The sequence below is a fragment of the Simochromis diagramma genome, unplaced genomic scaffold, assembly GCF_900408965.1.
Source record: "Simochromis diagramma unplaced genomic scaffold, fSimDia1.1 OVJJ01000361.1, whole genome shotgun sequence".
Classification (NCBI taxonomy): domain Eukaryota; kingdom Metazoa; phylum Chordata; class Actinopteri; order Cichliformes; family Cichlidae; genus Simochromis; species Simochromis diagramma.
Window position 1 is genome coordinate 13,548,183 of NW_024386860.1, and position 17,032 is coordinate 13,565,214.

The 17,032-nt window shown below is 40.4% G+C and overlaps 1 protein-coding gene and 1 long non-coding RNA gene across 4 annotated transcripts; one reads left to right on the top strand and one right to left on the bottom strand.

Annotated features, from left to right (window-relative positions):
* Positions 1-4,399: 4,399 nt before the first annotated feature.
* LOC120732814 lies at positions 4,400-14,141 on the bottom strand. 3 transcript variants are annotated; one of them, XM_040030658.1, is made up of 7 exons: positions 13,816-14,141; positions 12,258-12,354; positions 9,918-10,013; positions 8,504-9,298; positions 7,772-7,969; positions 5,402-5,612; positions 4,400-5,054 (listed from the first exon to the last, which is right to left on the bottom strand). In XM_040030658.1, exons 4-7 carry the CDS (start codon positions 9,207-9,209, stop codon positions 4,802-4,804), a joined length of 1,368 nt encoding a protein of 455 aa, XP_039886592.1. In that variant the 5' UTR covers positions 9,210-9,298; positions 9,918-10,013; positions 12,258-12,354; positions 13,816-14,141; the 3' UTR covers positions 4,400-4,801. The 3 variants fall into 3 exon arrangements, with proteins under 3 accessions (XP_039886592.1, XP_039886594.1, XP_039886593.1); XM_040030660.1 differs by lacking the exon at positions 13,816-14,141 and adding an exon at positions 13,342-13,776; XM_040030659.1 differs by lacking the exon at positions 9,918-10,013 and having other exon boundaries at positions 13,816-14,140.
* Positions 14,142-14,423: 282 nt separating this feature from the next.
* LOC120732817 lies at positions 14,424-15,565 on the top strand. The gene is made up of 2 exons (XR_005695685.1): positions 14,424-14,809; positions 15,005-15,565. It is a non-coding gene; the product is annotated as an uncharacterized LOC120732817 (long non-coding RNA).
* Positions 15,566-17,032: the final 1,467 nt, after the last annotated feature.

Genomic DNA, 17,032 nt, shown 5'->3' on the forward strand with positions numbered 1-17,032 from the left:
CCCTGCTCTCACTTATGTTGTTGCAAACAACATAGTCCACAGAGACTCCTGTCTGGCCTTATTTGTTAACCTGTCCATCACCAAATAAGAAGGGCCTAAGAGCTGACACCTGATGATCTCATGGCCACCTTGAACCCATCAGTCACCCCTACCGCACACCTGCAGTACCGCAGTTCCTCTCTTGACAGTTTATTATAGGCTTTCTCTAGAAGACACAGTGATGCTTCTTCTGACCTTCTCTATACTTCCCCAGTATCACTCTCAAAGCAAACATTGACTCTGTCTCTGCATGAAACCATACTGCTACTTACTGACCATCACGTCTCCTCTTAACCTAGCTCCCGCAACTCTTCCCCATATCTTCAAGGTATGCCTCCTCAGATGTATCCCTCTGTGGTTACTGCACCCCTGCACATCACTGTCCTCTCTCCTACACATCTTCATACCTCCACAGGCAAGTTATTTAGGCCAGCCACCTTCCAATTGACTAACTTTCCCTCATTTTCTTCATTCATCAGCGCCTCAAAGCACTCCATCCATCTTCTCAGCACGCTCACTTTACTTGTTAGTACACTGACATTTCTGTCCTTAATAACCCTAACCTGCTGCAGGTCTATTTCAATCATTAGAATGACTGTAGCAATAAAATTAATGCAGAGTTAACTGAATCATTTATTTAACCAGAATAAATCCTCATCTGTATATCGTGGTTTAAATCATGACTCAAGTCATCACTATCACGTCATGCTTTCAAACAACATTGCAGTTTTCAGTCCACATCACTGACTACATGTGTGTAAAAGTCAGATAAAGGACTATAGTGAAACAATGGCTTTGGGGGAGGAGACAAAAGATGAGAAAGAGAGGAAGAGAAGGGTGCAGTCTTTGTATCACTCCTTCACTCCACCAGCTCCTGTAGTGCTGTGAACAGCTGGCCTACTTTACCCTTCTCCATTTTTTATGATACTCACAGACACTTATTGGCACATACACAGTGCACACACAGGCACAACGTTTATGCCCTTTTAAACATGCAGATACAGCAGTCAAATGTCAGCTGTGAAAACAGCATGACCAAATTATTAATAGACAATTATGTGGTTTGCATTATCAATATATTTAGACAGTGTACTCTAGACTAGGTAGCTGGGGATCAGTCCGCCAGGGCCTCCGGTCCTGGCTGCCGCCTGGCACACAATGCACTCAACTCCTATGGCGCCTCCTGCGGGTGATGGGCCTGCAGGAAGATGTGCCCATGTCCCTTTTTCAGGCTGTGCCTGGCCGGGCCTCATGGACTAAGGCCCGGCCCTCAGGCACCCTCCCCAGGCCTAGTTCCAGGGCAGGGCCCCGGTAATCCTATCCCAAGCAGGGTGAACTGTTCCCTTGACGTTCTACTCACAGGGGTCTTCTGAATTGCTCTTTGTCTGGTCCCTCAGCCAGGACCAATTTGCCATGGGAGACCCTACCAGGGGGCAAAAGCCCCCAGACAACATAGCCCGTTGGATCCCTGGGACACACAAACCCCTCCACTGCAATACGGTAGCAATTCAGTGATTTGATGATCAATTTTGTAATCGTATCACCAGACCTGCACCTCCATTGCCAAAGCCGCTTCACTGAGCTGCGATCGCAAGGTGATGAAGGGAGCCACCAGGCTGAAGGAGGAGTCTTATCGGGCTTGGTTAGCCTGTGTTGTCTTGGTCGACACGTCTCTACAATGTTGCGTGGAGATCAGGGGCGGTACCTCTGGATTGGCAGACTGGGGTGGTGGTTCCCATTTTTAAGAAGGGGGACCGGAGGGTGTGTTCCAGCTATAACACTCCACGGCCTCCCTGGGAAAGTCTATGCCAGGGTGCTGGAGAAGAGGGTCCGTCCATTAGTCGAACCTCGGATACAGGAAGAACAATGTGGAACACTGGACCAGCTCTTTATCCTTCTATACCTGAGGGTGCATGGGAGTTTGCCAAACCAGTCTACATGTGTTTTGTGGACTTGGAGAAGGCATTCGACCGTGTCTCTCAGCGTGTGCTGCAGCAGGTGCTTCGGGAGTATGGGGTGTGTGGCCCGATCCTTATACAACCGTAATAAGGCCTTGGTCCACATAGCTGGCAATAGGAGTGTTTCAGGTTAGGCTATTGTTGACTACTACTGACTATTGTTGAAGAGTTCCCTTAAATTTTGAGTCAACATCTAAACAGTTTCACTAGCTGCCATATGAAAAATGCTAATCCTACTGCTAGTAGTGACCACAGATTTGTAGTGGCCTAAAATTAACTGCAAAACACTTGCAGCTAGCATAGGATTTTAATTTATCTATATACCTGTGCAGCTGGTTGGGGGCTATTGGAGAAAGGCATTTAAAGTCATCACAGAGCGGTGCCAGTGGCCTCACATGGTGACCTGCCAGGCAAACTGCTTGTTGCCACAGGCAGTGTAACAACTGAGCCTTTGCTATGGCAACAGTCTCCTCCAACAAAAGGGCAAAGACCTGTGGCGCTTTCAGCTGGTGCAGGATTTAGAGAGTGTACAAACGGATACACATGGCTCGATGCACTCAGTTTTCAGCAGTGATGAATACACACAAAACTGTTGAAACACAGCAAATATTTTTTTTATTACTTTTTTTATGTTACTGCATGGTTTGGATTACTTGCTATGAGAAAGTTGTGACCTTAAGTCTGACCTTAATTTCAACACCAAACTCTTTTTTGGCCAACTGTGATTATTTCTGAAGCCCTAAAATACTTGGTATCCAAGACACGGTGAGTCATGAGTTTGTGAACTCAGCTGAAAATGTGCTAAACATGGATCGCACTAATAAGAAACTGTAGCAACCAAGAACGACAACTTATTAGTGGCACTACACTGCAACATATGAATAAGGAAAAGACCTCATGCACTGCAGCTTACTGCACTTAACAAGTAGACATCCCCCCCAGCATATCATCTGAGTGTCCACATGAATTTATGTAACAATGTAGTTAAGAAATATGGACAAAGCAACAGAAAAAAAACACTGCAGTGCATTGAAGCGTTCCTGTTCCTGAATAACGAGTCTGTTTTGAAAACAAAGGAATAGAAAGTGTAGATACTTGTGTCAAAATTTAGGGAGTAAAAGTAAAAAGTAAATACTCAAGTAAAAATACCTGAAAATTCTACTTAAGCCCAATTACAAAGTATTTTTACTTGTATTTGTTACTTTGTACTTCGTCTCTAACTTTGTCTTACTCATTTCATATTTAAGTAAACCACTGCAGTCTTCTACTTTTGACTTATGAGAAAGATGTGTTATGTAATTTACACTCATGTCTGGCAAATACCTAAATAAGACCGCTTTGTGTGTAATTGGATCTTTAAAACACGTGTGTAAGCATGTAAGGATGTGTTAAGGAAGGTGATGCTTCTCATTGTTGAGGCCAATTAAAGGAGAACCAAATCATGTGTTGTTTCAAGCATCTACTCACTCAAGTCTGACATTTAAAGAACAAAATACATTTTTTATTGTTTTTGAAGTATTTTCTGTTCATACAACAACTGGGCAGGCTTGTGTGAACAGCAGGACAGATCATCGCTATCACTGTCTCATCCATCCTGGAGATGATCAAACAGCACTACATCCACAGCGTTTCCAACATCATGTAGGACACCTTCAGTGGTTCCCGCTGAGTTTTTTCACTCTTACCATCAGGGAGGAGATATAAAAGCTGCCCCCAAACAAAAACTTTTATGTTTCTCATGGCTAGGTGCTTGATTTTATACTTGCAAAAAAAGAAAAAGAGGATTCAATCAAACAATACAATTCTTCAGAAAAAAGGGCTTGTATTAGAAAAAACCCCCATAAAAATATATAAAAGTTCACACAACTTGTAAAAATTGTTTAACAAATACACATGCTTGGATCGACCATTCAAAAATAAGCACTGAATTAACATTAACAATCTGTAGCATTTCAGTGGAGCTACAAAGAAGCAGCTTCTTGCCTTTTCAATTCAGTTTGCTTGCTACTCAGTTTTGATGCTAATGGTTTGTTTTGTACTTTTGTTATTTGCTTTCATTCTTTGTGCCAGAAACAAATAGATTATAATAACAGTGACTTCAGTTTTTCCAAGTTCATTAAAAATAAAAATAAAAAAATCAGCCAGAGCAAAATCAATATGCAAACAGATCTATCATTTCTCCCCGTTTAAGAAAAAAGAAAACTACCTTAAATGACCGTAAACGCAAAAACAAAATTAAATTTAAGGAAACTGATCTACAATTCATGTAAATCTAGAACGATTATAATCCTCTACAAAGATCTACAACACAGCTCATGTAAATTCACCTCCTCGTGCACCGGAAAAAGCTTTCTGATTAGGCCAACAGTTCAATAACTCTCTGCAGTAATGTGGCTTTTTTGTTGGCTTTGAAATATACATCTCAAGACTTTCCAGACTGCTCACATTTAGGGTCCCGCCTGTTAAGGGTGGTTTAAAGCTCACATGTCACATCCACTATCGCGCACTGGTGTTGTTTCGGCCGGTTGTGCAAATCTAGATTTTTGTAACATGTAACACTGCGTTGTGCTGCTGTGGCTGCCGCTGGGTTACAGACATCAGTGTATGATTGTACGATCGTGTCAGAATTCAGATTATAGTGAGCGTGATGTTGCAACAGTTTGAAAACATAAGACTTTGTGGGAAAAAGAAAACAATCTCTGCAGTGTCTCCGAGTCTGGTTGACTTCAGATGACAGTGTTGTCTGAATGTCAGTGTCTATCATTCAGCTTCATTTGGCAACCTGCGGCTTAACCGCGGCGTCTTTACTCCCCTTCCCAAACACAATCACATTCTTGAAAAAGGTTTCTTTGTCGCATTGTGGTGATGATGTTGATCCTGTTCTCGGACAGCTCCTGCAGCTCTCTGATCAGCCCCTGCAAAGACGGACTCGGCCAGGGGTGGTCGTTGCGGTCACTTTTGAGAATGTACGAGCGCTCCACGATCAGCTCCAGCTGCTCGAGGTGTTTGAGATTGCTGAGGAGCAGGAGGTCACTTTTTGGTTCTTCAAGGAAATATCTATAGAAAAAGGGCAAAAAATATATGTTTTAGACTCCTGATAGGAAGATCTGGTGCTGGGGCAACTGGAAACCCAGAATGAAAAAATAAAAATTTGATGACTCTTTCCAGCAGATTAATGTTTGGGTTGTATTTAAGAAAATGCTGCAACATAGTTTAAAGTTCTAGTGCCTTTGTTAAATAAATGAAGCAAGTTTAAGCCACCAACATTTTTTTTTTTTAAATTGTCAGTCAGTACTGCATGAAGGTAATCGATTAAATGTAATCTGTAATAATTTCACTGAGCAATGTTATCTATCTACAATAACAATAAATACTAAATATAAAATAAAAATCTGCCATCTCACCGTATCCTGAGAGTCTTGAGCTGAGGAAATAGTGAGGGAAGCTTTTTGCAGAGACTGCCGGAGAAGCGGTTCTGATGCATGTCGAGGTGCTCAAGTTTCTTGACTTTCTTCACGATGAAGCATAAATCCTTGAGTGATATGATCACTCTCAGCACCAGCCTGGTCACACGGGGTGGAAAAATGGTTGTATAGAAAGCAAGAGGATTCCCACCTAGACAGACAGAAATCAGAAGAGTTACAGGAGGCAGTTTTGGCCTAAAGCTTGATCTTTTGCTTTTTTTTTTTTTTTTTTTTTTTTTCAAATTTGCTTCTTACTTTTACAAACAGGAAGAAGGAACAGGCAACACATGAGACAAACAAAGTTTTCATCCCCCGTTTTCTGATGGAGAAAATTTGTCCTACTAACTAAGGATGTATACTATGGGGCGCCGTTTGTAAAGTGAAACATGCTGAAATTAACGGCAACATTTTTCCACATTTAGCTCAAAACAAGTCATTTTTTACAACATTTAGTAAAATATTTGTAACTTTTCATATTTAAAACAGAATTTTAAATGTTAAATCTAAATGTTAAATATTCAATCTAAATATTATATTTAAATCTAAATGTTAAATCTAAATATTATATTTAAATCTAAATCTAAATGTTAAATCTAAATGTTATATTTAAATCTAAATCCATTCGCTTCCACTTATCCTTTTCAGGGTCGCGGGGGGTGCTGGAGCCTATCCCAGCTGTCATAGGGCGAAAGGTGGGGTACACCCTGGACAGGTCGCCAGTCTGTCGCAGGGCTAACACATAGGGACAGACAACCATTCACACTCACATTCACATTCACACCTAGTGGCAATTTGGATTATCCAATTAACCTATCCCCACAAGCTGCATGTCTTTGGACGGTGGGAGGAAGCCGGAGTACCCGGAGGGAACCCACGCAAACACGGGGAGAACATGCAAACTCCACACAGAAAGACCCCGGCCTGATGGTGGAATTGAACTCAGGACCTTCTTGCTGTGCGGCAACAGTGCTAACCACCGTGCCTAAATCTAAATATTATATTTAAATCTAAATCTAAATGTTAAATCTAAATGCTAAATGTTAAATGTTAAATCTAAATGTTTAGGCTAACATGCAAATTTATTGCACGGATCAGCGGAAATACCAAAATAAAAGCTTTCCGAAAACCTCAGGTGCAAAAGTGTGCAGGTAGTGGTCAGACACGTTCTCACTCCCAAAGCGTAATAATTTTCGCTAGGTGACAAATTGTCAACATTATATGCTTTCTGGTACCCAACACATTCCTAAATGATGGCATCGGAAAAAGGAGAGCTCATGAGAACCGTTTGGACTCAATCTACACATGTTCGTTCATTTTCTAAAAATCGCTTTGGAAAACACTATTTTACGTCATTTAACTGCTAATAAAGGTTAGGAATAAGGTTATAGTTAGGGATAAGGTTGGGTTTAGGGCTGGAACACATGGCTGAAACGTCTATTATGGCGGGACCGTCATTCCACTGGAATTCAGCCATAACCCGACCATGAGAAAGCACGTCCGGCGATTTAGCTGAAAACATCGGAAGAGCCGTTTTGTCGGCCATCCAAAGGTTCAGCAGTAGTGCACTCTTAGCAGCTGCAGTCTTCACTTCACAATCGCTGCAGCACATGTCCAGCAAAATCGCTGGACATGCTCGTAGGCAAGAAGTGAAGCAGCACATGGCGGGGAGAAGTGAGGAGGAGAACAGACACAATTTTGCACCGGAGGTTTTCGGGAAGCTTTTATTTTGGTATTTCCGTTGATCCGTACAATAAATTTGCATATTAGCCTAAATATTTAGGTTTAACATTTAGCATTTAGATTAAACATTTAACATTTAGATTTAAATATAATATTTAGATTTAACATTTAACATTTAGATTTAATATTTAACATTTAGATTTAACATTTAACATTTAGATTTAAATATAATATTTAGATTTAATATTTAACATTTAGATTTAATATTTAACATTTGATGAAAAGTTACAAATATTTTACTAAATGTTGTAAAAAATTACTCGAAAAAAATATGTTTTTGTAAGGTTTTGAGCTAAATGTGGAAAAATGTTGCCGTTAATTTCAGCATGTTTCACTTTACAAACGGCGCCCCATAGTATACAGCATCAGAGTATTCACTAAAATGCTGGCAGGCAACCTTTACACAAATACTAATACCTGCTTTTTAAAAATAAAATAATGAGTACTATTTGTAGTGCTGCTAGGACTTATGTGGCTAGTCTGTGCTACTGCTTTATTTTGTATATCAGGTCAAATTTGCGAAACTAAACTAAAAAAAACAAAAACACATTGAACAATGGTGACACTCACCAATGATTTCCAGTGATTCTAGCTGATACAGATAACTCAGCCAGGACTCTAGACGACATTTGACGCCAATTTTTAGGTACCTATAGCGAACAGTCAGTGACTTCAGTGAGGTCAGTCCCCTCAGCGCGTTCTCAGACAGCATGGTTTCTGGGTAATTCACCAACTCCAGAGAAGTCAGTGCTGGGCCACCGTACGCTTCTACAGGACCAAATAATGGGAGCAAGTTAGTCAAATGTTTGCTAATAATTTGGCACAGTGGCTGATCTAACTGTCCCACCACTACAGGCTTAGGTAAGTAAAACTCTGAATGGTGACTGATCAGTAAAGGACATCTTTAGTTAAGTTTATTAAGATCCTCATTAGTTGCAGCATCATAGCAGCTAATCTTCCTCGTGTCACATGTGATCCAGCAACTCTTAGCAAGTTGACTCCTTTAGGAAAAAACTATGATAAACAGTATCATCCACTCTGTACTCAGTAATGTCTTTGATGCTGCAAGTTAGATACATTGCTAATAAATGTATGAAATTACTGAAAGCTGTCTGATTTTTTGACCCGCTGAGTCACAAAATACATTTGATCCAGTTACACAGCAGCTGTAAATGTTGTTTGGGGAGCAATTTAGCAGGTAAACCCACATGTAAAGTGTGATTTTAATATTTCAGGTGAAAAAAAAAATGTATACTGGTTCTGATGCAGGGTTATAAAATGCTGTAAAGACACTAGACTTACCTGGGTCTTCTGGGTCTGGGGGATAAAAGTAGTCGTCGGGCAGTGGCACTGGGTTCTCTGTAATCTCCCAGGATAAGTGTTTCAGCTTCTTTAGGTTCAATAGCAAGTTATGGAAGGCCTTAGATGGCACTGGTGCCACCACCTGCAGCTTTGCTTCAACCTGCTGGTGAAACAGCAAATATTCCAGATTGAACAAGCGTGACACGCTGTTTACGAACTCAGCAGTGCTTGGCAGCTGGATGTTACACACACTCAGGTGAGTCAGCCGCTCTGCTAGCTGCCCAGTCTGACACTGCTGTAGCATTGGCTCGCTCCATGTGGCGTTTCGTATCCCGAGAGTCTTCAGGTTGGGGAAATCAGGCAGGTTGTCCACTTTTTTCTTCTTGTAATGCTGCTGTGCCTCCGTGCAGACAATAGTGGTGAGCCGTGGGAGGGACTTCACAAGGTGTTTCCAGTCTTTGGGCCTCAAACGTTGCACTGCAACATGGGTCACCCTGCGATACTTTAGTGTGTCCCAGAATCCAGCTGTGTAGCGTGGAAAGTTGGATAGGACCACCATGTGGTTCCGCCATAGGCATGGGTGGTCAATCAGCTTTTTGAGGACTTTGCAGCAGCAGCGTACCCTGTGCTTTTCCTGTGTGCTCAGGTAGCTGAACACCATGACCCAAACTTCGGGTGGCAGATGTGATAGCCACTTGACCCTCATGTTAACTTGTTGGAAGCCTCAGCTCCAGGCCTGTTTAACGCTCCTTTGGCCTAACTCCCTGCCTTCAAGTTTTCGAAGGCAGGCTGCACCTGAAAAGTTAACAACAATAACACTTTTACCATCCAGACTAAAATAATACAAAGAAGATACACAGAACTCGCTTAAGCCATCTCTCAAATAAGTTTATTTTTGGCCAGTTACTCAAGAAAGTCTCTTGATGCATGCTCAGCCAGATAAGGTCTGTTCAGTGGAGAAATGTTTCTCCACTGAACAGAATCAACTTTTTGGTATTTCCTTACCTGGCTGTAGTCGAAGGACTACTTTAAAGACAAATATGACTGCAAATTCAAACATCATGGGCTAAATCACTGTAAACAAAGCAGTATTGTATTAATCCAAGTTATAGTCATAGCCATTGTTTGGTAATTGGTGTCTAAACTATTTATACGGAAGTTGAAAGTTTTGCTGTGAAGAATGAAATTATATTACTCCAAGAAAGCTATCCAGCATTTTTGTCAAAATGATTGCAAACACCTTTACCTTAGGGCAGATGTGGTAAAAGCATGCTGAAAATAATTATGTGGTAAAATTAACATCCATTCAAATACAATGCTTTTGCCAAATGTCCCTCCAGTTTACAAATAAATGTATATTTAACACATCTCTTTAGTGGATGTATATAGTTCAAAAATAATTGTGATTTCTTACCTGGTAGAAACTCCTGGGAAAAATAAATTTGGTCTTATGCCTTTCAAAAAACACATCCCCATGATCCTAAAGGCCAGAGGCAGAAGCTTTTCCAGCCTGCACGCTCAGAGTCAAATGAAAATGAGTGAGTATCTCTGGTCTGTGACTCTTAAAAAGCTTGTTGGTACTTGATTAAGATACGACTCCATGATGTAATAATACCTGCACATCCTGTTTATCTACAGGTTACTATCTACATGTGACCTTAGTAATCAGCCTTTTGTATTGTCCCCGAGTCTTGATTTTGTCACTAATCCTTTGTGTAGCGACAGACTCCTTGATCACCCAGATTTAAACCACACCTCAGTGATTGATTGCTGTCCTCTCCCTTCCTCCTCTGCAACATCATAAAAGTAAGGCTTTGGGAGTAGTCCAGGGTCGCTGTGTCTGAAAGCCCACCGTAAGCTTCAACAGTTCACACCTACCTACACCCTTATTCATGCGTTCCAAAGCACTCACCTCTTGGCTGGGGGTGTCAACGAGTCTCATATGACCTCAACAACAACTCTTGATGGCTGAAGCCCCACAAAAGATTTAATGTCTGAATACCTAAACCCGTCAGCCATTTTCTTACAGACAAAGCAGCCAGAAATTTTTCTAGGCAATGAAAGACAGATGTTCATTTGAGAACACAAATGCTCATTACAGTCAGATCAGAAAAGAGTGATTAATCTGCCAGCTCCTGAAAAAAGTCTGTCCAAGGATGTCCAGCAGTGGTAATGGGTCTGAGACAACCTCTGACATGACCTGATTACTCAAACATTATTGGCAGTTCTTGTGTGAAAGAACTGTTAAAATAAAATACCTTGAAGGATGTAAACAACTACAAAAAGACATGACTGGACTACAACAAGATACAAAATGTGTCCAGTTCTCTCTGTGATCACATTTGCAGTGATGTGTATAAGCGTTGGCAAACAAATGTTGCTCATCTATGCAGCACATCTTGAGCACTCCACTGATTATGAAGTGGAGAAAGAAAGTTTATTTACAGTCCATGTAAAGTACTCAGCCTGTACTCTATTACTTACGTATTAGGAGGCAAAATCTTAACATCTAACAGAACTTTATAACACTCAAAAGTCAGAAGCCAAAAAGCTGAGACTATTTAGTCCTATCATATCCATCCATTTTGTTCAGTCTGTAGATGGTTTCTGCAAGCTGATAATTATAGTGCATGTCAGCTCAAACAACATTTCTTATTCTGCAGTTTGTGTATAAATATATTTCATGTCTTCAGAGGGACCCAAAGTTCTCATTAGATCATGAGTTTAATGCTCATTCAGTGTGTTTCCTTCCATACTAACACAAAGAGGTCTAACAGAATAAACAACCATGTTTTCCTACTGAAACCGATCCAAAGCATGTAAGTAACGATTGCCTATACTTTGAAACAAAGGTAGTGAGAGAGAAATGATCACTTATTTATCTACAGTTTACAGTCTTTTCATCTCATGGCCGGGTGGGTCAACGACTCTCATAAAAGCCCAACAACTCTCGATAGCTCGAGTCCCCACAAGGCGGTTAATGTCTGGGTATCTATAGCAGCCAGTTGTTTTCACACATGCAAAGAAACCACCAGCTTTTCTAGACATTAAAAGACAGATGTGCTTGTTAGAATAAAAAAGTTAATCAAAGTCAGACCAGAAAACTGTGTTTAAGCTGCCGGCTCCCTACAATAAAGTCTGTCCAAATATGTCCAGTGGTGAGAATGAGGCACAGCTTCGAACATAAAATGACTGAACCATCATTTCCAAGAGTTCTGGTAGAAGTGTAAACACATTCACACTTTTCCCCCACTATTTCATTTTGCTATTCATCTCTGTGGTTTTGCTACAGCATGAACACTGTATTCAGAAAGAATTTGCATCCATAATTCTTGCTAAACTATTGTATGTAAAAAAAACAAAAAAACAAAATTTTACACTGAGTTGTACCAAAAGTTATGGCTCATCATTTTAGCTAATTGCTCATCAAAACGGAAAATATTCTAAAAAATAAAGTACACTGGTAAACTGCAGATACAGATAAGAGACATCTTACAATTCTTTATCCTAGAAGTTGTAACATCACAAATTGCGGTGTAATCGCACCTAAAACATGAGACTGTAACAGATCAGCCTAAATAAAGTAAAATAATTAAATAACTGGAAATTTGTTTGCGGTTTAGCTCATTCTTTCCTGAATTTAAACATTAGCAGAGTTAAATGCATGCGAGCTGCAGGCTTTCTACTGTTACAAGTAAACATGCTATCAATTATTCATCATCAGTTTATAATATTAAACTGTTATCAGACTTACAGTGTAGATGCTCCTTTGAGAGGTCTTGACCGTTATTTCTTGATCAGCTGATCAAAGTGCTTTCTTGGCAGTTATGAGGGAAATGATCGGTCAACTCCTGGGAGGGACAAGGAAAGAGATTTAGTTCAATTGTATTTATGTAGTGCCAAATCACAACATCAATTGCCTCTATGCTATGATAAAAGGTAAAGACCCTACAATAACACTGAGAAAAGCCCAACAATCAGATGAGCAAGCACTTTGGTGACAGTGAGAAGGAAACATTCATTTAAACAGGAAGAAATCTCCTGAAGAACCAGGCTCAGGGAGTGGGGGCCATCTGCAGCCACTGGGTTAGGGAAGCTGATTGTTTTTAAATTTCATACTTTTCTGTCTTTTCTTTTTTAGCAATGCTATGCCAATGCTAATGATATATGTAAATAATGAATATTAATGGCCAGGCGACGGGCGAGCCGTAAACACAGCAATATCAAACATAGTCATTGCAAGCAGAAAGAAAAAAAAAAAAAAAAAAAAAAAAAAAAGGGCAACTAATTTGGTATATGTAATCCCAGATCAAGTAGAGGAAAAGCGCTGGATCACAGTCAGTACTTTGTTGCAGTGCCTCTGACTTTCATAAAAAGCCAACCTGAAATCTTTAATTGGAACGTCTCATGACTAATCATTGAATCTTCCTGCTCCTTTTTGAACATGAACGTTATTTGGAGTTGTGGTTGCTCGTTTTCCTTTTGTTTTGCTTTGTTCATTTGTCTCTTTTAATTCTATTTTGTTGTACTTTTTCAACATGTTCAAAATAAAGATTCAATCAATCAATGTCACTTTAATCCACAGTTGATTTGGACTGCAAGTCTATGTCCTTGTGTTTAGGTGTTACTGCTGGTCATTTCTTATCCGTGTATTTCAGCCAACCAATTTCATATAATTCTGTCACAAACACTCTTTCTGCCCATGTTTTATTTTTAAAAGCATGCTAATTTGAATTTTCTGCCTACCTTTTGGCTTTTTGTTTCTCCCTTCTATACAGTTATCTGCTCCACCTTAATGTATCTAACCTGCATCTGTATTTAAGGTTTGTTTTACGTACCTTAGTTTCCTTCCAGATGTGTTCGCAGTGTTCTTTTAGTACTCCTCCCATGACAGTCTTCTAGTGTTTTTGCCTCTGCTTGCTTCATATTTCTCTGTTTGTGTGGTTGCATTGATTACCTTTGTCCTAACTCCTTTTTTTATCACAAAGAATTTGAACCTTAATCTCATCAATGGAGTTGCACATTTGGGTCTTATCAGTTGTTACACTGCTGAAAGGTCCTCTAGTGTTTTGCAAGGAGCACTAAAAAGACACTTTAGAAATGTCTACCATTGCATTTTGGGGTAGCCTGTTTGTTAAGGGTCACTAGTCAGGCAGGACTCAAACAGTTCAGTGCGTTTATTTATTTACAGTAAATAACAGTTTTAACAGGAGATCAACCCCAGCAAAAGTCCTGGGCTTCCACACAACAGGGTTATTCCACAAATCCACATGGATCCAAAGATTCTCTCCCAAGAACACAAAACAGCTCACCGCTCTCCCGCAAAGGTCCCTCGTAGACAAGGAAACAGCAGGTAAGCTGCTTTTTTTTTTTTTTGCTTTTTTTTTTTGTCCCCACTTACAGGCAAACCGCACAATCCCAGTGGTGAAGGAGCCAGACTTCACTAACTGGTTAAAACTCAACAATCCAACAAAGACTGCAGCGCTGCCACTACCTTAAGTGGTAGCACAAACAAGGACATCAGGAACAGGTGTGTGACTCCTCCAGGTGTGTAAGCCAGAGGGCGGGAACAAGAAGAAAGTCCCACTTCTGAACCAAAACCAACCCATGCACTCACACACTCGATAAAGGAGAGACATTAAAAACTGCATATAACTCCTGTACATCACACATGTTGGCGAGGTGATTGTTAGGATGAAAAGTAAGCTATGTTGAATCAAAGAGAGCAACAATGCTAGCTCTCTTTGAGCACAATATGCAGACTTTAGCTCAAGGGTGGGGAACTCCAGGCCTCGAGGGCCGGTATCCTGCAGGTTTTAGATCTCACCCTGGGTCAACACATCTGAATCAAATGATTAGTTCATTACCAGCCCTCTGGAGAACGTCAAGACATGTTGAGGAGGTAATTTAGTCATTTAAATCAGCTGTGTTGGATCAATGACACATCTAAAACCTGCAGGACACCGGCCCTTGAGGTTTAGAGTTGGACACCACAGAGCAAAGAAAGCAGAACTAAAAACAGCTTGTTGTGCAGTCACTGGGGCACCCGTCAGCCTCCCGTTAAAGACCACAGACAAACCCACAATGTGGATAAACAAACAACCAGTAAATGCTGCTGGCCTCTCAGCTTGAAAAGCTCAGCATTTTGTTACCAGGACGCGGACACGCTGGTGAACATGACAGAAGCTGTAGATTCTAATGGCTTCTCTCAGAAGATGAGGCTACAAAATGGCAGTAATTTACAGGATGGATGCCAACAGGAGATATTTTATGGGACCAAAGCTCTCGTCTAATGCTGTCTGAGCTGTAAGAAGAGAGATCACTTTCTCTTTGATAGAGTTGAATAGGTTTTTTTTGTAAGAGTTCACTAGACTAGCACTGCTTCCTTGCCTGCCCTAACTGAATGCCACTGATGTGTTTTCATGCACGCCGCACATTAAATACAATAAACACACATTTCCCCCCAAACTTTTCATAATTAACATTTGTGCTTTCCCCCAGCCTCCCACATCTGGACTCAATCTGCCACTACAGATGAGCTTTACACTTCGCAGCTCAGAGATTCTCTCTGTTTCTCTCTGGATTTTATCTGTCAATCCCCATATTCCCTCTCCGCAGCAGCTCTCACCTTTACTCCTCATCTTTTGCTTCACAAAGAAATATCCGGACCACAACTCGATGCATCACTATTACCGGTCCTCAGAGGGTGAATTTACTTTTGCCAGAAGCAATTTTTCTGGCCCTGACCTGAGGGCATCTACCTGCAGGATCACATTTAGGACACGATTCAGAGTGGTAACAGAGTCATCTGTGAATGAGACAAGTCATCAGCCGGGTTTAATAAAACTAATGAAATGAGAATCTGAAGCGCTGAATGAACAAACTGTGTTGTGTCGAGGATTTTTTTGGAAGTGCACACAGAGAGGGTGAGTGTGCAAAACATTTTTGGCTGTAACGCTGCATCTACTGCCACACGTGAGGTCATTTTTGAAAGAGCTTGCCAACAAAATCGGTGCAAAAATCATTTTTCTCTGCAGAGTTGCAATGGGATCGCAACAAGAATATTACTATAAGTAACACAACATTAAGTTGAATACATTAGGAAAGGTGAATCAAAAGTGTCACCCCCAGAAACAGCCTTACTGATGGGATGTTTACACAACACTTAAAGTTACTGTGCAGTGTGAATGAACTGCAAATGTGATGCTTTTTCCCAAGTCAAAGCAAAAAAAGTGAAAAACCAGTACAATCCCTTCCCTTGTTTCTGTTTGAGAAATGTGTGATCTACCAAATTTTATCACCTTAGCTGAAAATATTGGTGACACTCCCATTTCTTCTGTCCTTTACTTAACAAACCAAGCAGAAATAAGTGAGGCATAAGCCACCTTTTCAACTGCTGCTACTAATTCCTAATAGCTTTTCCATTTTAAAGGTGTATTTATTTAAAAAGGGTTAAAATGGGTTTTCAGCAAGGCTGTTTTTGAAGAAGTGAAGAACTCTTCTGAGTCCACCCAGTTTCACTTTAGTCAGAACACCAGTCAAGCAGAGATTGACACTGCTAATTTTCAAAGGTCATAACTGGGCCAGGGATGGCTTCTCTTAGCCTCATCCTGAACCTTCCCCTCTGCTTGTACATTTAGGGCACACGACTGGCATTTACTCTGCAGAGAGAGAACACATTAACACACATGTTCCTGCCCACATGACCTCTGGGAAGACGTAAGTGTGGTTTTAGCATGTGGACCTGTGAGGAAAAAGTGCATTAAGGGTATACAACACCAATATCTCCATTATCACCACTGAACTGCATACTTCAATTCAGCATGTCACTGCAACTATAACATGTTTTATCTTGTAATACTAGGGATACCATGAAGTAGTATTAACCTTCACTGTCAGCTATTTAGTAGCAATTGTTGCTGTTTTTGTAACTGTGAATTTTACAAGTTTGCTCTTTTGTCTTTTTAAAGTTCTATTTATGACTAAGAAAAATGGAGCTGTTACCGGCTGGAGCGACGAGCATAAACAAATTATAAGAAAGAGGATATTGTAAAATATAGCTGACAAAACACGTTTTTGTTGCAGCCAAATCTCTAATAAACAATCCTGAACTGTGTAATACTTGTATGTCCATCAGATGATGTTCACAAGGCCAAAAAGTGGCTTTAAAATGGTGAATAAAGTTAAAAACACCATTAATGACGCCATTACTCAACAGATCAGAATTTGTTAAATACGTTTCAACATATTCAAATTCTACAAAACCTGAAAGATTACTTTTATTTAATCGTACTCATGTGTGGCAAGCAAACAGGAAGTCAGCCAGATTCTGAATAAGTACTCAACAAACTCATGGCAATCATACAACTCTATGCGCTAACCTCATTTATATTGATAAATAAGGAGGAGAAAGCTAAGAGTAAGATGAGCACGCAAAAATATATTTGTAAAGTCAGCACTATTTTCTCAGACTGCATACTAAAAGGTCTTGTCACTAAAAGGCCAATGTTTGAGCTCATGTGTCAAGTT

Coding starts and splice junctions, on each gene's coding strand:
- LOC120732814 (XM_040030658.1), bottom strand. CDS start 9,209: ATGAGGGTCAAGTGGCTATCACATCTGCCACCCGAAGTTTGGGTCATG. Junction 7,970..8,503: donor CCCAGACCCAGAAGACCCAG/GTAAGTCTAGTG, acceptor TTGGTCCTGTAG/AAGCGTACGGTGGCCCAGCA. Junction 5,055..5,401: donor CTCAAGACTCTCAGGATACG/GTGAGATGGCAG, acceptor CTTTTTCTATAG/ATATTTCCTTGAAGAACCAA.